General features: G+C 39.7%; 2 protein-coding genes across 5 annotated transcripts in view; both read left to right on the top strand.

The window, feature by feature from the left end:
- BDP1 (B double prime 1, subunit of RNA polymerase III transcription initiation factor IIIB) overlaps positions 1 to 3,711 on the top strand; it is a 90,985-nt gene extending 87,274 nt beyond the window's left edge. For all 3 annotated transcript variants that reach the window (XM_034773648.1, XM_034773647.1, XM_034773649.1), the window contains one exon: positions 690 to 3,711. In XM_034773648.1, the coding sequence (XP_034629539.1) occupies positions 690 to 815 (126 nt within the window). In that variant the 3' untranslated portion in view covers positions 816 to 3,711. The remainder of the gene's footprint in view (positions 1 to 689) is intronic.
- A 6,413-nt stretch (positions 3,712 to 10,124) lies between these two features.
- The window catches only part of MCCC2 (methylcrotonoyl-CoA carboxylase 2), an 84,268-nt gene continuing 69,084 nt past the window's right edge, over positions 10,125 to 25,308 (top strand). Inside the window, exons 1-5 of one of the 2 annotated variants that reach the window (XM_034773836.1) lie at positions 10,125 to 10,300; positions 11,614 to 11,706; positions 18,324 to 18,390; positions 21,051 to 21,135; positions 24,901 to 25,002. In XM_034773836.1, the coding sequence (XP_034629727.1) occupies positions 10,169 to 10,300; positions 11,614 to 11,706; positions 18,324 to 18,390; positions 21,051 to 21,135; positions 24,901 to 25,002 (479 nt within the window). In that variant the 5' untranslated portion in view covers positions 10,125 to 10,168. The remainder of the gene's footprint in view (positions 10,301 to 11,613; positions 11,707 to 18,323; positions 18,391 to 21,050; positions 21,136 to 24,900; positions 25,003 to 25,308) is intronic. The other variant, XM_034773837.1, reaches the window with a different exon arrangement.

Here is a 25,308-nt window from a genome sequence, read left to right as displayed (position 1 = left end):
CATGTTTTGTGAGAGGCATGTCTGCTACATGTCTGCCTCTGATTTATATATATCTATGAAATTTGCAAAGCAGCCACATGGTCTTCTCTAAAAAGAACAGGAGTACTTGTGGCACCTTAGAGACTAACAAATAAATTTGTTAGTCTCTAAAGTGCCACAAGTACTCCTGTTCTTTTTGCAGATATAGACTAACATGGCTGCTACTCTGAAAAATGATCTTCTCTGTACGAGTTTACTTACCACTGTTGCTTGAGATCAAATTTCCATTATTACTTTAGCAGAAAAAGCATGTGAACCCCTCCTGTGAGATTTTGTAGATCTATGCTCAGGGTATCCACTCAAGAGTAGGATTCCATTACGTTTTATATCTTTAAAGAATAATTGTTACAGGTAATAGCTTGATCAGTTAAAATTAATCTACCTGACCAAGTAAATGAATATAAGATTTGAAGGATGGTTGTACTACAGTTTACTTGGTGTATCCCAAATTATTATCTGAAACAATTTTGCTTGGGGAAATAATCTTTATTATGTTGGTTGTGGGAGGCCTATTGCTTTTACATTTTAAGTGAGTGCTGAAACTTACCACGAGACTCTAGTTTGTACACAAGATGAGGCATAGATGCATGAGAAAGAACAAATCTCAGTAGATGTCAAACCTGTAATGCAGCCTTTTATTTTTTTTGTAGGCTTCTTCTGAGTCTTCTGAAAAGCAAGCTTCCTATACTAAACAACAGGAGAAAGAAGAGGAGCCAACCAGAATCTCAGAATATTTTTTCAGTGATATCTTTATGGAGGTGGATGATTCAGAATAAACCTCTGGGATCCAAGAAAGCAGTGTAACAGCAGAACTGTATATAGATGAGTTGCTGTGAATTCTCCTTTGTTCTTCCTTAGTCCTAATTTATTACCAGCCTCACTAATGGAGAACAACAAGCATTGTTGGAAGACAAAATCAGTTTTTCTCATTCTGGGCGATCTGAGCATTTTCAAACATTTAAGAACTAGATTGGCATGATGAGACTAAACGGTAGCTGTTGGCTTACACTGTAACTTTTCAAGATGCAGATGCTGGGTGCATGACTAGTTTCTAGAAGTGCAATGAATGAATGACTATCCACGTGACAATATCCCTTTAAATCATAATGCTGAAGCTTGTGGGTCTGGTTATAAAAGTCATTTGCTATACTTCTTTTTGTGAAGTTCCACTCCAGGAAGGAGAATTAACCTTCATATCTATCTCTATAGATAGAGAAGCAATTCTAAAAGCTTAGTGTAGTAAATACATAGAAATGTTTTTTATCGGCTATTTTATAGTCTTCTCCAAATTATGTATTTTTGTAATGACAAATTCACAGGTACATAAGCTTAAAGGCCCTGATTGAAAACAAAATATCTAATCCCTTTTAAATGTACAGAGATAAACATGAGACTGTATTTATTTAATTTTAATTTATTAAAAGATGCTATCCCGTTAATCCTTTTTCATCTATCTGATTTGGGGGTGAGGAAAAGATTAACCTATCTCCCATTGTAAATGCTGATTTATTTCTAAATTAAATATTTAATACAATAGGCTGGATTCTGCTCTTGCACTGTCTTTTATATACTCATGTAACTCTATTGACTTCAGTGGAATTTCCCTAGTATAAATCAAGAGTAACTGCGAGCAGAATCGAACCCAGAACAATTGAGTGAGGATGCTTTGAGGATTTACTACTTTGAAACTGTTAAGTTAAAATGGTTTTCCTCATGTTTCCTAAGTTTTGTTCACTAGAACAGTGTAACTTAGTTTTTAGGGTGATATTAGGTTGGTCACGTGAAGACTAATTTTCCACTTATGTAATAAGGAAAAATTGCCGTGACAAGGTAACAGCATCACATGGTCTCAATCTTAAAATCAGGCATTCTTCTAAAAGATAAATATATTTTCATTCTTAAAGTCTTGACTTCTTGAAATGAGTAGGTAGATATTTTAAATTAGACTTAGATAAAGTCTGCTTTTTTCTCCTTGATTAAATGTTCGCCACTGGAGACCAAGGATACAGAATAGACTTTCAGAACATGGGATTTACATAATGTCACATACCTCAAGATGAATATATCCCTAATTATGTTCCTTAACAGTTCTGAACACCCTTTCAAACCAGTTATTTTTTTACTCTAGCTTCACTTGCCACAGGTCAGTCAGAAATGCATAGTACAGTATATGTTGGTTTACCTTAAGGTTGTGCTTCTACCTTTAATTTGTATTTTGTGAATGGGTCTTGCCAAAACGAAAATGATTCTTAATGAGAGAGTAATTTAAAATATTTTGCTAAATTTGGTATTCAAATGATTTTTTTTAAGATTCTTTTGCCACCCTCTGCAAAGAAATATCTACTCTGTAGAGCTGGATGGTGATTTACTAGCAAATCCATAATTTATTTTCTAATTATAATGATTATCAGATTTCTCTTGAATTGCTTGCTGAGACTTGAATTTTTATCCTTTCAGAAGTTATTTTTTGACTTGTAGCTTCTAAAGGTGCCCTCAAGACTGGAACAATAATCAAAAATAGACCAGCTATTAGGAATCATTAAAGTAGAAGCCCAGATCACTTACTTTATAGCAGCTAAATGTGAGAAGCAATTACAATTTTAATGCTGTGGTGGAAAGGGAAAACTATCCTACAATAGAATGGTTTTCCTCTGTTTTTCAAGTAAATGACAACTTGAATTTAAAAAATGACTGTACAAATGGATCCAATCACATGTCCAGTTTCAGGCCAGTGTCTCATGGTTTGACTATTTCATTTTAACTTGAAATACCCATTTTTATGTTTTTTCTCCTTCTACTGTAAACATTGCAGTAATAGATTAACATTGTATATGTGTAGCTAAGGCTACTGTACATTTTGTAGTCTGGTTCTTGTATGCCAGTGGTCCCCAACCTTTCCGTGTGGCAGGCGCCGGACTACTAGCCGCCAAGGAGTGTGGCCACCGGACAAGCAGCCGAGAAGCAGCAACGCCAAGAAGTGTCGCCGCCGAAATGCTGCCAGTAGACGGGCGCCATGGCGCCCGCGGGCACCACATGGGGGACCCCTGTTGTATGCAAATATTTTGTTAGTTATTGTTACATGGGGCATGTTGCATTTTAGAATCAGGTAAACCAGTTAGATCACCCCCACTAATATGTTCTCAAAATTGATTTGTGGAGGAGGAGGCTATAAAATAACGTACTCTAAGTACCTACTAAAGTGGTAAAGACTCATTCATAGTATTTCAGATGCAATTCAAATGACAAGGCAAAAATAATTTGTATTTCATAAATTATAAAGAGACGACAAAATGTATGGTGCCTTATTTATCCCTAATAGACGGAAGGGACAACAGACCTTGTTCTTGTTGTTTTTTCACAGCAAACCATGTGCACTTTGTTATCAATCTCTTTTGAATCCCATTTCTTTAGAGAGATAAGATAACGTGTGTTTTCCGTGTTGGATGTGAAAGTTGTATAAGTCATAGTGATGGAAGGAAACAGAACAGCATCCTCTGTTAAGTTCCACTGATCAATGGTTTATCATTTCTATTAAGATGTGGTAAAGGACTGTTTTCCTTGAAGAGTTCTTTGACAAACATCCTATGTAATATTGTTCATGTGTAAGCTTTCGGGTTCAAAGAAAGCAGTCTGTTCTATATGTAAATTATGTGAATAAATACTTTTATATCACTTGTGTATTTGATCTTACTTGAGTTGTCTTCACAAAGCTTTTAGCAATAAACAAGTTTATAATGAGCCAAAAGAATAAACTTTTAAAGGTAATGAGCGTTGAATGGCTAAGATTCCCACATTAGCACTAATGCTATGTTTTTCCACCTGTTCACCCTTGCAACATTTTACTTACATTATTGTAATGGTGAGTGAGTAGATTTTATTCCTTGATTGGCATATTTAAAAGAATGTTACAAAATTGCTATAAATTACATTTAAAAAAATTTATTTTGAAAACTTTAGTTTTTCCATTCACCGCTTAATTTAGAGCCTGATATTTCTAGTATGAAAAATGTTCCAATGTTTTCTTCACGTAAATACTTTAGACCAGTGGTTCCCAAACTTGTTCCGCCGCTTGTGCAGGGAAAGCCCCTGGTGGGCCAGGCTGGTTTGTGTACCTGCCATGTCCACAGGTTCAGCCGATCGCGGTTCGCTGCTCCAGGCCAATGGGAGCCGCTGGAAGCGGTGGCCAGTACGTCCCTCGGCCCGACTAACTTTTCATTAAAATTACAAAAATATTAGGGGAAGATCATGTCCCCAGGCCCTTCTAAAGTGTTTTTTTGGGGGGAGGGGAGGGAAGGGGGGGAAGAGAGGAATGTGGAAGTCCATGCTATAAATTTATAATCCGATTTTGTATAATTCCATCTGAAAAATTAATCATGCAAAAACCCTTTTTTTAAGCACTGGACTGTACTCCAATAGTTCTGTAACAATGTTACATTTGGGCATATGATAATCAGTATAGGGAGAGGTAGATACTTTCAATCTTCTTGTAAAAGGACTTCTATCTGTGGAAGTCTTGCGTGTGCGCACACACACAAGACTTCCATATAATATATATATGACTAAAATACAAAAAGCAGCTGAAACGTTTCACTAATTTTTACCATACTGAATTACCAGAGCTACAGTATTTATATTTAAGGGATTGTCCCCTCATGCTCATTATCTTATTTACTCCTGCAACAAATTTATAATGCTGCATTTTTATAACAGTCATTTCTGTAGGAATAAACAATATCAAGCTATTCTTTCTCTTCAAGATAAAACTGAAAAGAACCTTATTCAAACACATCTTCAATAATAAAGGAAAAAACAGAAAAATACTGTCCGCAATATACATTTACTTTATTGCAATGTGAAACTAATTCAGTTTGTTACTACAAGTAGGAAACAGCCTCTTTTTGGAAAATCAGGACCCAATTGCCAGTTGAAGAAAGCTTTTTTCCAATACTGGACCAGAGATATCAGTAGACAATAGATTTATACAACATCTGCACTTATCTGATGGTAACAGAGAAGGTTATTTGCCAGTAGGATAAGTACTAGGGGGGTCAGTGATAAAGTGACTAACCTACACAGGTTAGAGGAGTGTGTGTGTGTGTATAAACTTAGGGAGAAGGCTCTCTTAGTTATGTCACAAGGAAAGCACTGATATCCTTTAGGTGCTACTGAATTCCTGCTCCACCATGACCTTCCTCATCCCCTTTGAAACACTACTTTGGATAAATATCCTAGTTTTAAGCCTGATCTACACTACAAAGTTAGTTTGATGTAAGCTGCCTTGCATTGACCTGGTTGTGCACATATCTACATTTAAAGTTGTCTCCCACTGTTGTAAGTGCCCTATTATGCTGACATAGTAACCACCTCCTTGAGTGGCATTGGGCCACAGTTGATGTACGTAGGTCATTGCAGTGTGAGTAGACACTGCATTACGTGTGTTGACATTAACAGTCCTCCAGCCACTGTCCAACACTGCCTGACACTGACTACTTTGGTCACAAGTGTGAATTCCACTGCCCAGGGACATGTAGACCAGAAGCCTCCCTCCCCCCTTAAAACCCCTGTAAATTTTTGAAATGCCTTTTCTTGATTGTTCAGTGAGCGAGCATACCCAGCAGCTCTCCATTGTGTGCAATGGCCCAGCTGCCCATGGTAGCTAGGCACTCCAGTCGTGTTCCTGCCTGAACAAGAGAGAGATACTGGATCTCCTGGGCCTGTGGGGAGAAGAGGCTGTGCAAGCACAGCTCTGAACCAGCCATAGAAATGTCAACATCTACAGTAGATTACTCAGGGGTGCAAGAAAAGGGTTTTGACAGAGACGAGCAGCAGTGCTGCATGAAAGCCAAGGAACCATGGCAAGCATTATAGGCGGCCAGGGAGGCCAACCATTGATTTGGTGCCAAGCCGAAGACCTGTTGCTTTTACAAAGAGCTGCATGCCATACTTGGCAGAGACCCTACCACCAGCCTATACGCCACTGTGGAAACCTCCAAGAAGCCCAAGTCACAGGCCTCTGCCACAAACAGCGAGGAGGAGGAGTATGGGGGACAGGTGACTAGGCTGTGCCACAAGCCAGGACCTCCACTGCAGTAAAGCCAGTCCCTGCAATTGAGCACTGGTGAGCCAGATGCAGGGGAAGAAACCTTGGGTAAGTGTTTAAATTTATTTCCCACTACAGTTATGACTCCCTGAACTTATTAGGACGCAGCTACCAATTTTTTTCATTAATCTACTTGTACTAGAAAAAGCAGTGGTCCAACAGAGAGGTAGAGTTATCAGCTTTTCATTCCCCTTTACAGTTATGGTGGGGTGGAGATGCATACAGAGCAATTTATGTACCCAGGGATGTCCTTTGAATCCTGAGAGATCTCGATGAAACTTCCATGAAGGTACTCTGCAATCCTCTCCTAAAGGTTTCTATGGATGAGAGCCTTATTTCTTCCTCTGCAGTAGGACACTTTCTCACACCATTCATCAATAACTTCAGCAGACACCTGTGATGCTAGCAGACCAGATGCCAGCTCATGTCAAGGCCCCATGCCTCACTGAAAGCTTACAGATGCATAGCTAGGAACCAGTCTTGCTTATTAGATCGTAAGTTCATAAGGATGTGTTTAGTGTTTTATAAAATGCTTAAGGATGCTGCATGTATTGTTCTCACTCAATACCCTGTTATAAAGTGATAGCAAGTATTTGCATAGTCTGTGACTATGTAACTTATCAAACAGGGAAAAAGCCCTGTGTAATGCAAATGATGGTCTCTAACAAGATGTTAAATACTGTTCGTTAAACGCAAATGAGCCAGTGTGCGAGATCAATGATCAGACTTTAAATGCATTCCTCCCTCCCTTTCCCCCATGAAGGGACCTGTGTGGCAACTGTTGTAGTCAGTTTGGTTTCTGTGAGAAGCTATAAATATGGACACAGAAAAATTCTTCATTTCTGGACTGTTTGGCTTCTAACTGCGCAGAATAACCAAACAAGAAGACAAAGATCCCTAGAGTTACTCTGCACAGCCCTAAAAGACTTTTGGGAAGCTGGCAGATTACTACATCTCTGCTATCTTTTGAAATTATAGAATGACTCACCTGTACATATATTTTTATTTGCTTTAATCTCTCAATAACTCTCATTCCTTTTTCTTAGCTAATAAAGCTTCAGTTAGTTTAGTACAGAATTGGCTACCAGTGTTGTCTTTGGTATGAGAACTAGGATGCAAATCGACCTGGAGTGACTGGTCTCTTGGAACTGGATGTAACCTGAATACTTTGATTTTTTTTCTTTTTAATAGAAGTGACCATTTATCACTAAGCCCAGCTTGCCTGGGTGGCAAGGTAGACTGGAGACCCCAAGAGGACTGTCTGTGACTCCATGGTAAGATTATTACAGTGACCCAGGAGTTCTGGTTAAATTTAACTATAGAACATACCACCAGTTTGGGGTTTCTGACCTGTTTTTGACAATCTGCTCTGAGATAGGCACTCATGGTTGTGAGCTACTCCAGACAGCATGACACCATTGCCTTAAACAGGCTAGTGACATATGGGCCTGGGCAACTTCGGGATGTCAGCAGCAGCTGTGCTTTCTCTGCCTTTGTCACCCCCAGGGGTGAGATATCAGCTAAAACAACCACTATCACTAGAAAATGTTGCCATTATTCAGTCCCAGTACCCTATACTCAGTTTCATGCATCCCAGCAATTCCCTCTCCATTTCCCTCCCCACTGGCAGGTCACAGTCACCATGGCTGTCAGCTGTGTCTTAATCAAGCACTCCAAAGCAGAAGGACCAATAAGCATATCTTGTTTCACACTTTAGGGGATCAAGACAAGGGGGGATTTATGAATCTTAAGTTTTGCTTTCTGTACATACTACGTTGACAATGATATCTCTGTGTTTTATCTGTAGCTGCAGCCATTGCAGCCTCGAGTGGTACACCTTCCATGTCAGCAGAACAACTCACCCACATAAGGAGGAGAAAAAGGAGGATGCGGGATGACATGTTCTTTGCTGCATCAGAACTTGAACAGGTGGTCTGGAGGGTGAATATTGGATACAGCCTGGAAAAGGAAAGAGTGGAGAGGAGAGAGGCCCACGTTCCAACAGAAAAAGGAGAGGGCAATGGAGCTTCTCTGTCAACAAATGCAGATGCTGCAGACTCTTGTGAACCTCTAGTTTCAACAATCTTGGGCTCAACTGCCATTGCAGTTGGTGGAGAACTTCAGCATAGCATCTCCTTACCCCTTCTTCAGCATTCCACATGGCCGCAGGGCCAGCACACCTACCCCTTCCACTCCACACAGTGGGAAAGCATGGACAACCACAGCTTCACATACACTGACCTGTGAGAGCCATGGTTGAGGTATGTGTTGCTACAATGGCCATCAATTTTCCTTTCCCTTGTTTATTAAGGTTCTAAAAATTTAAGTTAAAATGTATTTGTCATGCTGTGTGGAGTGGCTCACAACTTAGTGTGCCAACCTTAGGGCAGCCTGTCAGAAAACGGGGCAGATACCCCAAACTGGTGGTGTGTTCTATAATTGGATTTCACCAAATGTGAACTCCTGGATCACTGTAACAGTCTTACCATGGTGTCAGACAGTCCCATTAGCCTCTCCAGTCTATCTTGCCACCCTGACAAACTGGACTTTGTGATAAAAGGACACTTAAACCAGAAATCACATCACATTACATTTAGGTTGCTCCCAGTCCCAAGAGACCAGTCACTTACTGCAAAATGACCTGGATTTAAAGCAGGGGTGGGGAACCTACGGCCCACAGGCCGGATCCAGCCTGCTGCTTCATGTCATCTGACCTGCGGCAAGTCTCGGTGCCGCAGGCCAGAAGCCCTGAGCATCGGCTCGCCAGATTGCCAGAAATCTGGTTGGCTCCGTGCAGCTCCTGGCAGCAACCGACATGTTCCTCGGCTCCTAAGAGCAGGGGTGGATCAGGGAAGCTCCATGCACTACCCCCGCCCCCAGCGCGGCCAATGGGAGCTGCGGGGGTGGCACCTGTGGGCACGGGCAGCACGCACGGCGTAGAGCCCCCTGGTCTCTCTGCCTCCAGGCTGGACATAGCGGCCACTCTTGGAGGAGTGCGGAGCCCCAGCAGGCAGGGAGCCTGCCTTAGCTCTGCTGTGCCACCAGGAGCTGCCTGAGGTAAGCACTGCCCAGCCGGAGCCCGAACCCCCTGCCCCAGGTTAGAACCCCCTTCTGCACCCTAACTCCCCCCCAGACCCTGCACCCCAACCACCTGCCCTAAGTCTGAACCCCCTCCTGCACCCTAACTCCCTCTCAGACCCTGCACCCCCAGACCCTGCATCCCAACCCCCTGCCCTAAGTCTGAACCCCCTCCTGCACCCTAACTCCCTCTCAGACCATGCACCCCCACCTGCATCCCAACCTCCTGCCCTAAGTCTGAACCCCCTTCTGTACCCTAACTCCCTCCCAGACCCTGCACCCCAAACCTTGGCCCCAGCCCAGAGCCCCAAATCTCTCTGCCCCACATCCCCAGCTAGAGCCCTTACCTCCTCCTGCACCCCAACCCTATGTTCCAGCCCAGAACCCCCTTCTGAACCCCCATTTATGGCCCCACCCCAGAGCCTAGGGGAAGCCTTAAGCCTCTGTGCCCTCCCGTGGGGCTCTGTGTGGCCTCTGACTGATTTTTTTTCTGTGGGTCAATAGCTCCTAATAGAAAAAAGGTTCCCCACCCAATTTAAAGCTTTCACAGCTGAAATCAATGTTTTTTCCCTTGTCTGTGGGATAATGTTTTGTCGCTGCTGCTCAGTTTTAAAGGTTTTCCCTTTTTCTTATTGAGATTCCTGCCTTTACATTATTATTTAAAGGCTCTGTTCCCAGAGATACTTATGCACCGACAGCGGTGTGAGGGGCCGGGTGCATCCAGGCTACTGCCTCCCTCCTGCGGGGCAGGGGGCGGCTGGTCCCTTGGTGACCGACCTACCCCGGTCGATGCCGCAGCCCGGCGGGATGGCTCCGTCCCCAGCAGCAAAGGGGAGCCGCAGCGCGGCCCCGCGCTTTCCATTGGCTGCAGCGGGGGGAGTGGCGGGGCAGCCGGCTCCAGGCCTGGGAAGCTGCCGCTTCCGCCCCCTAGCCTGGAGCTTCCGCGCCGCGATGTTGGCGGGCCTGAAGTGGCGGCTGGGGCTGCGGCTCTGTCGCCCGGCCGCGACTCTGGCCCGCGCGTACCACGGGGACAGGGTGGCCGCGGTGGGCTCGCAGCCTGACGCCGGCTCCCCGCTCTACCAGGTAGGCCGGGCCGGGGCAGCCTCGCCACCAGGCCGGGCTCGGGGGCTTGTCTGGGCCCCGCTCCTGCTCCCATTGAAAACGGCGAGGACAGTCTGGCCCCGGCTACTCGGGCTAGCTCGGCCCTGGTGCCTGTAGCCCGGGCCCTGCAGCGTAGTGCTCCCCTTGCAGAGCCACACACGTGGTGTCAGCCTTCGCCCCATGCAGCCTGAGGGAGACCCAGAGAAAGGGGGAACGTGTCCCTGTCCCCTCCCCACAAACACACACCTCAGGTTATTTATATAATGGGGGTGGCGGTAGCGCCCGCTAGCTGCCAGGAGCGCCTCGGGCTGTCAGGAGCAGGTGGCCACTGCTCCAAGCAGCTTGCAATCTAAGAGCGCACATTAAACGTCCTTTCTTCCCACTCTTCTGCAAAGGGATCTCTTCGGACAAATGGCCAGATTCTGACCCTTGGTACAGCCTGAGTAAATGGGCTTTGTGCAGTAGGATAGCTTCACTAGTGAAACAGAGGTGGAGAGTTAGTGTGCCTTAGAAGGCATTGACTGATGTATTGAAAGCTGGAAGCAATGATTTCCTTGGAAATTAAATGTGAATCGAGGGTGTGAGCAATGTTTTTACAACTTAGTCAGTATCTGCAGAAAACAAGGAGGAAAAATATCTTTATTTTGGAAAGAATGGGAAGTTTTGGTTGATGTAAATTGGCTAATCTGTGCATCATTTTAAAAGGGCATTGTTAACTTCATCCCACTGGAAACAAAGCTGTGTACTAGTAAACTTGGTTTACTTAAAACTGTACATGTTAGGATTCAATTTACTTTTCACTAATTAATCTATTTGTGTACATGCATTTTCCCCCGGCTTGAACACTGAAAATCAATCACTTTCACTTTTTGATTCATAGTGCTGTAGTATGTGGGTTGCAAACCCTGCAGAGGAATATGCATTTATTTTAAAATGTTTCCATTGGAGTTAAAAAAAAAAACAACCCAAACAACAAAACAAAAAACGGAACCAGCCAACCAAACAAAAACACGTTATAGACAGATTTCCATTAATCTTAGGTTTTGTTTTGCAAAATGTAAATTTGAGGATGAAACAGCTGACTGTGACACTTTAGTAAGTATATATGATAAACCAAAGGAGTCAGAAATATTGTAAGAGTTCAAAAGTTAATTTTTACTTTAGTTAACTAAATTGGTATTCAGCATCTGTGTGTGCCCTCAAAATTCAAACTAAAAATGAGACCTGACTCAGTATATATATATTTTTTAAACAAACTTTTCACTGTTTTTTCAAATGTTCATGTATTTTGGCAGCAGTTTCCTATGGGACGTCAACACAGGCCAGGTACGTCCAGCTATACTGGACAAGCACATTTACTCGGATACATCTGGTACGTCATTCAAGCAGTAAGGTGGCAAACAGTGTTAACATTTTTGTAGAAGTAATTACTTATAGAGCACTATATGTGTCTGTGATGTTTTACAAACACACAAAAGCCAAGGTCCCTGCCATGAGGCACTTACAGTCTGAAACGAATGTATTACATGGGATAACATTGCAAACACAAGAAGGCATAAGGTGAATGATGAAGGTTACACTTCCCTTAGCTAATATTTGTCTTTATGGCTGTAAATTCAGCAAGACAGGTTGGCTTTCTAAATGTAAACTATCTTACAAACCAGAAGGGTAATTTTAAAAAGAGAAAAGGAAAATTTAAATTCTGGAAAAAGACCCAAAGGACCAGATTCTGTAGCCATTTTGCAAGTGTGGCTTCAAACAGAGGTCAACAGGAGATCTTAACCATTCAGTAATTGCAGGATTCGTTTGTAATTTCTGCCACCTCAGATTTGCATTGCTGTATCTAGAAGTTATCATATTAACAACAGATGTGTATAGTATTCATATAAAGTAAAGACAGTTTTCTTCTAGAGAAGAATGCATGGCATCTTGCTTGTCCTTTTAGCATTATATAACAAAAGTTCAGAAATATATGGTAGAAGTAATAATGCATACTGCTAAGAGCAATCTTTTATTTTTTAAATTTTTATTATTATTTTGCTCAAAGCGTAAGATAAGATTTAAAAGTATTGTTGTTGCTGCTTCTTAGGGTAGAATGATTCACTGTTCTAGTTAGAGAACTAGGATTAAAATGGAGATAGTCAAGTCTCAAATTCACTAAATAGTTCCATTTGGTATGATATATTCATCCATGGCCTGAAAAACCCTTCTACCATTGGCAAATGGAAAGGATGGGATGGGTCGCTAAATGATCTGATCCCGCAAAGACTTAAGCATGCCTGTGTCTTTATGTATGAGAGTAGTCCCACTGAATTCAATAATTCATATGCATAAAATTATTTACATGCTTAAGCCTTTGCAAGTTCGTGGCCTAAGTTATCAGTTTATGCAGCATTTAAAGGGATGTGGTCAACTCAAAATCTAGTCAATTTAAAAAATTAGTTTCATTTCAGCTGGTGTATCTGTTTCCAAGTCTGTCTGCCAATATTTGTGGTTTTTCAAACACTTCTTTTAAAAGGGGGTTTTATCTCCCTGATACTGTGTGAAAGAGACACTTGTGGGGCAACTGACTGAATAAAGGAGAAAGCATCCTGGCAAATGAACCACATAAGAAAACAAAGAATAAAGAAAATATTTTTTCTTAATCACAGTTACACTGATTTGGGGTGTTGTAACTATTGTAGGCTTAAAAATGAAACAGATGTGTGATGATTATTTTATAACATTTTAAAAATTTGGGGAAGCTCCAGAATACTGGAAGAAAGCTAGTGTTGTGCCAATATCTAAAAAAAAAAGGTAAATGGGATGATCTGGGTAATTATAGGGCTGTCTATCTGACTTTGATTCCGGACAAGATAACGGTGGCTGATGTGGGACTTCGTTAATAAAGAATTAAAGGAGGGTAATATAATTAATGCCAGCCAACACAGGTTTATGAAAAAGAGATCCTGTCAAACTAACTGGATTTTTTTTTTAAATGAGATTACAAGTTTGGGCATTTGACTTGTTACTTCGTGATATTTTGATTAAAAATCTAGAACGATATAAAATTCATATGGCACCTGTATCATGGATTAAAAGCTGGCTAACTGATAGGTATCAAAATGTAATTGTAAATGGGGAATCATCCTTTTCCTTGAGTGGATGTATTTCTAGTAGGACCCTGCAGGGATTGTTCTTGGCCTTATGCTATTTAACATTTTTATTGATGACCTGGAAGAAAACATAAAGACATCACTAGTAAAGTTTGCAGATGACACACAAATTGGGGGAGTGATAAATAATAAAGAGGACACGTCACTGATTGAGAGTGATCCACGTTGCTTGGTAAACTGGGCTCAAGAAAACAATATGTGTTTTAATATGACTAAATTTATACATCTAGGAACAAAAAAGGTAGGCTATGCTTACAGGCTGGACGACTCTAATCTGAGAAGCAATGGCTTTGAAAAATATTTGAGGGTCATAGTGGACAATCAGTTGAACATGAGCTCCCAGTGCGCTGTAGCCAAAAGGGATAATGCAATTCTTGGATGCATAAATAGGAATCCCAAGTAGGAGTAGAGAGGTTATTTTTCCTCTGTATTTGGACTTGGTGCGACTGCCACTGAAATATGGTGTCCAGTCCTGGTGTCCACAATTCAAGAAGGATGTTAATAAATTGCAGAGGGTTCAGAGAAGATCCACAAGAGACAATTAAGGGATTAGAAAACTCAAGGAGATAAATGTATATAGCTTAACAGAAAAAAAAAGGGTGTCTTGATTATTGTCTGTATGTACCTACATGGGGAACAAATGTTTAATAAGTGTGCTTCAGTCTAGTAGAGAAAGTTATAACACGATCCAATGGCTGGAAGTTGAAGCTAGACAAATGCAGACTGGAAATAAAGCGTAAATTTTTAACAGTCAGCGTAAATAACCCTTGGAGCAATTTACCAAGAATCGTGGTGGATTCTCTGTCACTGACCACTTTTACATCGAGATTAGGTATTTTTCTAAAACAGCAGTTCTCAAACTGTGGGTTGGGACCCCAAAGTGGATCGCGACTCTGTTCTAATGGGGTCGCCAGGCTGCCGTTAGACTTGCAGGGGCCCAGGGCTGAAACCAAAGCTCCAGCCCCACCACCCGTGGTCAAACCCCAAGCCCACTGCTGGGGGCCAAAGTCTGAGGACTTCAGCCCTGGGCGGAAGGGCTCAGGTTACAGGCTCCCCGCACCTGGGGCAGTGGGACTCAGGCTTTGGCTCCCAGCCCGGGGCAGCGGGGTTTGGGTGGGCTCAGGCTTCGGTTCCCCTTCCTGGGGTGGTGAAATAATTTTTGTTGTCAGAAGGGGGTTGCAATGCAATCGATTTTGAGAACACCTGTTCTAAAAGATATGCTCTAGGAATTATTTTGGTGAAGTTCTATGTCTTGTGTTATATAGGAGGTCAGACTAGGTAATCACAATGGTCCTTTCGGGCCTTAGAATCTATGATAAAAGAAAAAGCTAATCAATAAGGCTACAAAGAGCATCTTTTGGATGTGAACTGAATGCAGTTTTGTCTCCCTTAGTCTGCTGACAGCTCTTGCGCAGCTGCTGCAGCAGAGCAATGAAATTAACAAGACTGGTCAGTTTTTTGCTTGCTATTGGGAATCTTGTGACACCAGTAAAACTAGCAATAATCAGTTGCAATGTATACTTACTATTTAGGAAAGTGGTGAACAGTAGAAGTAGGTACTGGAGCTATTTGCAAGGTGAGGGGATTAAAATAAAACTAAAAAAAAAAAAAGGCTGAAAGAGGAATGAAGCATAATAGACCACTTCCCTTCAGGAGCCTGGAAAGTGTGGGGAGAAGTGTAGGGTTGTGGAGTTGCCCCATACTCACAGCAGCCAGTAGGCTATAGAGTGGTAGTATGTGAAAGAGAGAATCTCTCTTCCAGCAGCTGAGGGTAGAGGCTTCAATCTTATCAGATGCTCATTAGCCAAAGGGTGATAAATAAAGATGGCACATGTAAGCAGTGTCCCAGGAGAGCATCCTGCTAAGAACATGAACCCTTTTCCAGGAGTTGGTATGGGGGGTTGAGAGCTGGATTTTTTAATCAAAGTGTCTTTGCTGATGGGTCCCCACACATCTTTTATATCAGCTCTGACTAGTAGGTGACTGGCAAAATTTTAAAGCCCTGTATTAAGACTATATGTTTTCACTTTTCAGTAAAGATATTTTAAAATGGATTTTTCACCTTCCAGTAATAACTTCAGAATGCATGTGATGATCTTTTGCGACAGAGTATGATGTAGTATGAAATTAAATTAACTAAAATTAAAATTGTCTTTGTGTTTTCTTTTTTCCTGCATCTGCGCACTTCATCTCTTTCTTTTCCTTTTCCCCTCCACCACTCTTGTGCCCTTTCTGTGACTAAAGGAGTGAGTCAGGTTATTTATGTTGACCTGAGAGAGCCTTATTGTTGTGAGACTCATTAGATATCTGGGAGAATCTTAACCTTGACTGGCAATTCTACGTTTTCAGAATTAAACAGAGTGGTTCTGTTGATATTAAAGCAGAGTTCTATATTTTCTAACTGGGTAACAATAAGATAACTCAATATGAATGAGTGCACAATAGCTATTGTCTTCTTTCTTTATCTATCTATCTATCTATCTATCTATCTATCTATCTATCTAGAACGACTCTTATTAGAGTCTTTAAAAAGCCAGATTGGAACATGGTTGGATAGTATCTTTAATTACTGAGGTTTGCTGCACTAATAATTTTGTGCAGTGATTCTTTGGCAAACAGGGAAGTAATTATGAGCTCATTAATGGATTACTCACATCCAAAAACATCAGAGCCCGTTTTATTAAAAGAAGGGATGTTGGCTAGGCCACCAGGGTATTTTTATTCTTTCTTTGATGAGCATCTTGGTGTCTTTAGCTTACACTAGGGCTGTTGATTAATCGCAGTTAACTTTAAAAAAAAATTAATCATGATTAATCGCAGTTTTAAACGCACTGTTAATAGTATACCAATTGATATTTATTAAATACTGTGGATGTTTTTCTACATTTTCATATCTATATTGTATTCTGTCATAATTGAAATCAAAGTGTATATTTTTTATTAAAATATTTGCACTGTAATGATAAAGAAATAGTATTTTTCAATTCACCTCATACAAGTACTGTAATGCAATTTCTTTGTCATGAAAGTGCAATTTACAAATGTAGATTTTGTTTTGTTACATAACTGCACTCAAAAACAAAACAATGTAAAACTTCAGAGCCTACAAGTCCACTGAGTCCTACTTCTTGTTCAGCCAATCAGTAAGACAAACAAGTTTGCTTACATTTATAGGAGATAATGCTGCCCTCTTCTTATTTACAATGTCACCAGAAAGTGAGAACAGGCATTTGCATGGCACTTGCGTAGCCGGCATTGCAAGGTACTTACATGCCAGATATGCTAAACATTCATATGCCCCTTTATGCTTTGGCCACTATTCCAGAGGACATGCTTCTATGCTGATGGCGCTCATTAAAAAAATGTGTTAATTAAATTTGTGACTGAACTCCTTGGGGGAGAATTGTATGTTTCTGGCTCTGTTTTACCGGCATTCTGCCATATATTTCATGTTATAGCAGTCTCGGATGATGACCCAGCACATGCTGTTCATTTTAAGAACACTTTCACTGCAGATTTGACAAAATGCAAAGAAGGTACCAATGTGAGATTTCTAAAGAAAGCTATAACACTTGACCCAAGGCTTAAGAATCTGAAGTGCCGTCCAAAATCTGAGAGGGACGAGATGTGGACAGTGCTTTCAGAAGTCTTAAAAGAGCAACACTCCGATGCCGAAACTACAGAACCTGAACCACCAAAAAAGAAAATCAACCTTCTGTTGGTGGCATCTGACTCAGATAATGAAAATGAACATGCGTAAGTCCACTGCTTTGGATTGTTATCGAGCAGAATCCGTCATCAGCATGGACGCATGTTGCCTGGAATGTTGGTTGAAGCCTGAAGGGACATATGAATCTTTAGCGCATCTGGCACATAAATATCTTGTGATGCCGGCTACAACAGTGCCGTGAGAATGCCTGTTCTCACTTTCAGGTGACATTGTAAACATGAAGCAGGCAGCATTATCTCCTGCAAATGTAAACAAACTTGTTTGTCTGAGTGAATGGCTGAACAAGCAGTAGGACTGAGTGGACTTGCAGGCTTTAAAATTTTAATTGTTTTGTTTTTGAATGCAGTTTTTTTGTACATAATTCTATATTTGTAAGTTCAACTTTCATGACAGAGATTGCACTACAGCACTTGTATTACGTGAATTGGAAAAATACCATTTCTTTTGTTTTTTTACAGTACAAATACTTGTAATCAAAAATAAGTATAAAGTGACCACTGTACACTTTGTATTCTGTGTTGCAATTGGAATCAATATATTTGAAAATGTAGAAAACATCCAAAAATATTTAAATAAATGATATTCTATTATTGTTTAACAGTGCGATTGGCAGCCCTAGTTTATACCTAAATAGTCTGCTGGAATAAGTATAGAGAATCTGAGTTTTAACTTCTCCTTAGGCTGGGACTTGTACCAATGATCTTTTGGCACAAAATAGGAGTACTAGCATTTGAACTGAATCCTTCTGATGTGTGTTATAATGATTAGTTAAAAACAAAACTTAAAACTTAGAGGAAAAAACCCGAGCACCCTTCCCCCCCATAACCTCCTTTTATGGATAAGCTGATTTCTGATTGACTGAAACATAAAACAAGTCTTCTGAGAATCTAACTCCACTAGCGCTCTTGTGAGGCTTGTTTGAAAGCACTTTGAGATGCTTGGATAAAAGATAAGTGGAAATATTGTTATTAGTGTAAGAAAATATAAATTTTTTTGAAGAGGATCAAACAATGTGATATCACCAGTAACTAACAAATTTTCCTGTGACATGATTCTCTATTAAAATATTACTGTTAGTGTTGATTAAAGTTTAAATGCTCACATTTTCCCCCTCATCTAGGAAAACTATGAACGAATGAAAGCACTAGTAACTGAACTCCAAGAGCTAGCAGAAAAAATCAGATTAGGTAAGTTCTGTGTGTGTGATTTTAGAACATTATTTAAAGTAGCCTTGGATTTATTTTTTGTACAGTTTTTCTTTACTGATCTTAATTTTTAAAAACTGGACAAATTTATGAGTGTGTTGAGTGATGGGGTTTCTTGTGTTAGTAGGCTCAGGGCTCATTTATGTTCCTAAAAGCTCATGCTTCAGGCTTCAGCCAGCCACCTGTAGGGGTCAGGAAAGAATGAATAAAAAAATATTCTGGAAGGGTTTTTGGTCTGTTTTTTTCTGAAGCATCAGAGATGGCCATGGTTGGAGATGGGATACTGGACAGGCTGTGCCAGTGATCTGAGGTGGCATTCTCTCTCTCAGCTGGCTGATTCTTTCTCACATGTATTCTAGTAGATGTATTGAAATGTAGGGCTATTCCTATTTGAGTCTAGTTCTGCTACCTTCCATTAGTTGAAAACTTTGAAAGGATAACGTCAGGTCTAATTTGGTTCAAAAATCTAGGTTTTGCCATAATAATAATAAAGCTTAACAAAAATCTACCACCAATAACATGTTTCCATGACATTTAAAAAAATCGCAATAGTTTTTAAATTAATATACCCTATGTTTGCCATTCAAATAGCACAGCAGTGTGCTATTGCATAAGGATCTGAAAGTGACTAGAAACAGACTCTAAATGAAAGTGAAGCTGACTTAATGACACTGTATCTTAATTTCATTGTCCAAGCTGAGAGAGAGGCAAAAAGTAAGCAAACTGAATAAATAGTAGAAAGTTGATTATTAAAATAAAATAATTTTAAATTCCTAAGTATGTTGTTTTAATGAATTTAATGACAGTATTCCTTTAAACAAATAAGATTGTTAATAAGAGACTTTTACTGATATGTTTTTCACTTCATCTGTATTCCCTTCTTCATTCCAGTCTGTTGCTATGCTTTTTGCCTTTATAACCAATCAGCTGGGCAAATACACTTCTTTTCAAGTTGTCAATTACTGTATCAGGCCTGGTCTGCACCTAAAAACTAGATTGACATCGCTACATTGCTCAGGGCTTTGAAAAATGTTGTGCCCTGTGAGACATAGTTATGTCGAACTAAAACCCGGTGTAGACGTAGCTAGATCCGTGAAAGAATTTTTCTGTTGATTTAATTACTGCCTCATGGAGACTTGGATGGAAAAAACCCTTCTGTCAGTGTAAGAAGCAACTACAGTACGGTGCTGCTGTTGTAGATATACCCTCAGTTTGCAGAGATGATCTTTGAGGAACTTAGCCATGCCTTGTACTATAGGAAAACTACAAACACAGGGATTAATCTTCATGATTGTAAAATTCAAATTAACTAATTCCAACTAAGTGAAGAATATAAAATTTAAAATACTACATCAGGGCTGCACAACTAATTGTGACAGGCTGGACCTCCAACTTCAACTCTGCTCCTTTGTTTGTCTGCATTATGAGAGTTTATTTGTTAAATTGCTATTTCTCAAATCTTACAATACAATTTCTTTCACAACCTTGGAAGGGAACAGAGTTAAGGTTGCATGTTTAATTTTATCGTTATTACTTGCTTGCAGGATTGCAAATTTTCTCCTGGGAAATGCTGAATATCCTTGTCTCCCACTCATTTCAATGGATGTGAAGGATGCTCAGCACCTCCCAGTGGTGCTCATGGCTAATAGGATAGGGCTGTTTGTTTCTGTGAATCTTCCTATGTTTTTCCATCAGATGGGGATAGGAGAAAAGCAAAGTATTGCACAGTCACTCTCCTTCATCCTGCTCACTTATATTCCTCCTGAGCATTAGTTTACCCTTCAGTCTGTGGAATTCACTGAAGTTGTGAAGTCTGTAGTGTAATGAAAAGGCATAGAAGCATATAAAAATGATCAGGTGGCTGTCTGGCATAATTCTAAAGGGTAAGTGTCCCTCTTTCACCCTATCGGTAGGAATGGCTCTCACTGAATTAGCCTTCACTGACATCTGTGGGATTAGTTTCTGAGGAAATATAAAATGGTACATGCCACTGCTACTAAGAGGGTGAGAGATGTCAGCTGGCAACAAGGGTTGGAATGGTGTTAAACGCCAAGGAATGAGAGGTATAATTTAAGTGCAAAGTGAGATAACGAAGTAATGGATGAAGAGGAGCAAAAGGAAACGTAGGCTGAATGTTAAATGCTGTACACCCCAACTGTGAGGTCTTCTACACTCTAGAGTAATCTCCCGAGAAATCTCCCATCGGTTGAGCAATTTAAAACTGAATTCAGCAAAACAATTTAGAATGTGCTGTAGGGAAATGAACACAGCCCAGTAGGTTCCTGTCCATCTCTCCTTCCTATGATCCCTAAAAAGTGAGTTTTTGAGTGCTCTGTTAGTTCATTGTCAAAATGAAACCCCAGGCAGCAGTAGATAAGCTCTATTAGCTGAGAGTTTATTTGCTTTCAAACTTTGTTAGTAAAGAATGTAGAAAAAGTAACTTAGAATATATGACAAACTGATTTAAGATGATGCAGATAATCTGTCATCTAAAATATAAGCTCTATTAAATATATTGTCTCTTTAAGGTCTGTATTTTTGTAATTGAGCATTCAGCTCTGTTTTCATTCTAAGTTAAACGTTAAATAGTGATTTATTCATTTGTGTGTACAGTAGATCTAATTAATGATCTTGTATCACAGGGGGTGGAGAAAAGGCACGGAAGCTTCATACATCAAGAGGAAAGCTGTTACCCAGAGAGAGAATTGACAGACTCATAGATCCAGGGTGGGTAATTTATTATTGGCTATAAAGCATCAAATACCCTTTTGTGTTGTGTAAGCTAACAGAACTGTCTCTTTTTTTGAAGTTTCCTAAACTACTGGCAAGCAGGGTAGATTTGATTTAAATCACTAGTCAGGAAGACTCGATTTAATCACGGATTTCTACATAAAAGTACATTCTTGTTGGTTGTTATAACCTTAATACATATTCTTCACAACTTAGAGATAGATGTAGATTTCATTTTTAGAAAGTACACACTATAAACACATTTTTAAAGTGATTTATTTTGAAAACTTTTCAGATTAGTTTTACAGCTATATCAGAAAATGAATGATTGTTTGGTTATTTCATTTACCAAAGGTAATTGAAGCAGATATTTATGAAGTCACTGGGAGGTGAACTATCTCCAATTCAACAGGTTAATCATTAATATGTGGAGGATTTTCTTGCCAGGCTGTATTAGGAGGAGAACATCATCCGACAGACATTTAGATTGTTTTATTTAACTAAAACAACAACGTTCTGTATTCTGGATTTTTTTCTTCAACAACAAACGTATAATATTTTAACAAAACAAGCATATGAATTTTTGTATTTAGTTAAACAGTCAAGTTTTTTAAAATCAAGTTTGTTTTTGTTAAAATTGTTTTTAACTAAAATAGTTTAATGTATTTTTAAAAACAAAGCAAAAATTAAATCGACTATGTCAGCCAGGTCAATATGAGAAACTTAAAATATTGGCTTCTGCAGCTAACTCAGTCGTCTTCACCTTCATTTTCCATTTTGTTCATAATCTGAAAAAGAAAAACAAGCTTTCCTGCTTTTTCAGGTCCCAAACGATTTCTCAATTTGGAATGAATTAGTCCAAAGGAAGAAAATATTCTTTCTACACTGGCAGAAGAAGTTACTGCTGTTAAAAGTGAGATTATCACTTCAACAGTCTCTGAATCCAAGTGCTTAAGTGACTTCCACCAGTTCACTGATGTGACTTTCTTTAAAACATCATCAGCAAACTTTTTTCTTGAATGGTTCACCCTTAGCTCTGAAGTTTATTATAGTTGGCATTATGGAGGAATGATTGCTGGATGTCCATGTCATTGTCAACTTCTAACAGTTAAGGTTTGACCCTGGTACTGAGTATTGAGAATATTTGCAAGAAAATGAGCTGGAGATAGTGCTTTTCCCATTCATTTTTTAATGCTTGTAATTTAACTCTGTCATTGCATATTTCTCTTTCTAGGATCTCACTCAGTTCCTTCCAAATTTCAATAGCTTCAGCAATAAAACAGCTATTTCCCTGCATTTTGTTCAAGGCTACAGAAATAGGCTTCAGGGTACTCAGCATGTGTTCAACATTTCTCTTAAGCCCAATGCTGAGAACTTTGGCTGTGACAGTGCCATCTATTTGTTCATGATTTTCTTCATGAACTGTCATCAGATTAGGCCAGTTCTTGATACAGTGCTCAAAACAGTCCACTACTGAGTTCCATCGCACGTCTTGTGGGAGAGTTAGCTTGGTTCCTCCCACTTTTTCAGAGCAGCTGCTGCAAAGTGGTTGTTATGGAAGTATTTTGCAATTTCAACAACATTAACCTTTATTTCTGGAACACTGAAGTCTTTGTCTAGGAGGTGCATCAAATGAGCACTGCAACCGTATGTTATTAGCTTGGGACTCTCTTCACTCTCTTCTAAATTTCTTCTCATCTTGGATACATTTACAGCATTGTCTGTGACCAAGCTGCATACTAGACATTTGAATTTTTTTTCACAGTTTTAGCTTTTACTGCTACTTCTTGTAAGTGTTCTGCTGAGTGTGCATTTCCTGATGTATCAGTTGTTTCTGTAAGGAAGACATTCCCTTCTTTTGTTGTCACACAAGCACATACAACAGGATCATTGTGGACATTTCTCCACCCATCAAGACTCAGGTTAACAATTTCACCCTCTAGACCTTTTTCACACTGCTCAATTTCTCTTTCATACACTTTATCCAGCAATTTGCCTGCGACATCTGCTCTGTTGGGTGGACTGTATCCTGGTCTTATAGATGACTGAACCATGTCAATGAAGTGTGGGTTCTCAATCATACGGAAAGGAGAGTTTGTTGCATAAACAAACCGGGCGATTTTTTCATCAATTACCTCATTTTGTAATCTGCTGGTTCTTATCATAAATTTATCTATGGTTGTTTCTGGATGATTTTTTTTCTTTTTTCTTTTTGCTACAGATGATATACTGTGGCTATGTGACATATATGATGTGACTGAAACTCTATCATTGGCAGATAACTCTGAAACTATAGAAAATGATGGTGATCTTGACGGTGGATAGTCTTCAGAATCCTGTATGTTGAGGGGATGGATTCTCCTAAACAAAATAAATCAATGCAGTTATTTAAAGATTATTACCATGTTGCTCATTTAGTATTACTCATTGCATTCACTGACACTCAGTACTACTTTAAAGGTGAAACTGTAAAAGGAAGATCTGCCTATTTCAGCTTTTTTTTTTTTTTTTTTTTTTTTTTATCACAACAGCATCTAAAATGATAGTTCCATAGAGTAACAACTATATTTTTTGCTCAAATATGATAATTCAAGAATAGTCCAGAAGGAAGTCCTTGGGAAAGAAGTATGAAATAAAAAAGTTTACTATCCTGAAGATCCTGCGTGTTCAGACATGTTCCTTTCATCATCTTCAACTCAGCTTCCTCCTGAGAAGTAACACTTCTCGTAATGATGTTTCATTTGGGCAACCAGGCCTTGCATTTCTTTTTTGCACTGTTTGCATTTTGCATGCATGCCTCTCTTACCCACAGGTAGAGGAACTTCATTAAAATATTCCCAAACTGGGTCTCTTTTATGGCCTGCTGCCATTATAGGTTTTCCCTTCTAGTGAGAGAATGGTAAGGTAGATCTCAAATCAATGAAGGCTACACTCAGAAAGACCTCAAGACTTCTGGAATATGCTGCTCAAACAGTTTCACTTTTGTTTCTACTGCCTGTCCTTCCCTTCTCACATTTATCTCCAGACTTCTTCTCCTTGTCCAGATTTATTCCGCCCCCAACAATCTTCTGTTCATTGAACTTTTTGAAACTTTGCACTTTTAGAGAGAGGTAAGGGATTGACTCTGTGTACACAAATTTGCAGAGGAGCAATAGGGTTGAAGTCTGTTGTTTCTTACCTCTCTATATTATTTATTTATTTAAAAACATTTTTGCTGTTAACAAACAGGTTATCTCTGGAGACACAAATCCACAGTTTGAGAACTGCAAATTAAGCATCTCTGATGGTATCTTTTAGGCTAAGCAGTGAGTCCCATTGGGTAGATAGAAAGATTAACCTAAATAATCTATACAGAAGTCCCTGGATCCCCTTAAGATTGGGTCCCTAATCCATAAACTATTGGAATTTATTTACAAAACTTTTCTTAAACTTATATTAGATTTATATATTGTCTCATACTATAGAATTAGAATTAATAATCCTTATTCCATGATGAGATATCTTTGAGCTACAATGTATCTTAATTAAAACTATCCTTAGATAGGGTTTTTTTCCTCAAAAAAATCCAATTTAAAAAAAAAAATCATTGATTTTTATCCACCCTGCTGGCAAGTAGTGTTGGTTTGAAATCTTGACATATCTATTGTTTGGAAGATGGATTGCAAGAATACATTTTAAAACCATGAACTTTATAAAAGAAAATAATGTTTGTCAGGCTGCTTCCGGTTAATAACCCTATCAAAATGTTTGTCATTTTTTTAGGTCTCCATTCTTGGAGTTCTCCCAGTTTGCAGGTTACCAGTTGTATGGTAATGAAGAGGTACCGGCAGGAGGCATTATCACAGGCATTGGAAGGGTGTCGGGGTAAGAAATTGCCAGTGATCTATATACACCTCTACCATGATATAACGCGACCCGATATAACATGAATTCGGATATAACGCGGTAAAGCAGTGCTCCGGGTGGGGTGGGGCTGAGCACTCCAGTGGATCAAAGCAAGTTCAATATAACGCGGTTTCACCTATAACACTAAGATTTTTTGGCTCCCGAGGACAGCGTTATATTGAGGTAGAGGTGTATTATGTCTATTATGTGAGCGAGAGGATGTTTTTGTGTGGTTCCTAGTTCCAGCGCTGGGAACCATCTAGCACTTTGTTTCCAATATTAAGT

Source organism: Trachemys scripta, chromosome 6 (assembly GCF_013100865.1).
Source record: "Trachemys scripta elegans isolate TJP31775 chromosome 6, CAS_Tse_1.0, whole genome shotgun sequence".
Lineage (NCBI taxonomy): Eukaryota > Metazoa > Chordata > Testudines > Emydidae > Trachemys > Trachemys scripta.
This window is presented reverse-complemented; position numbering and strand designations above follow the sequence as displayed.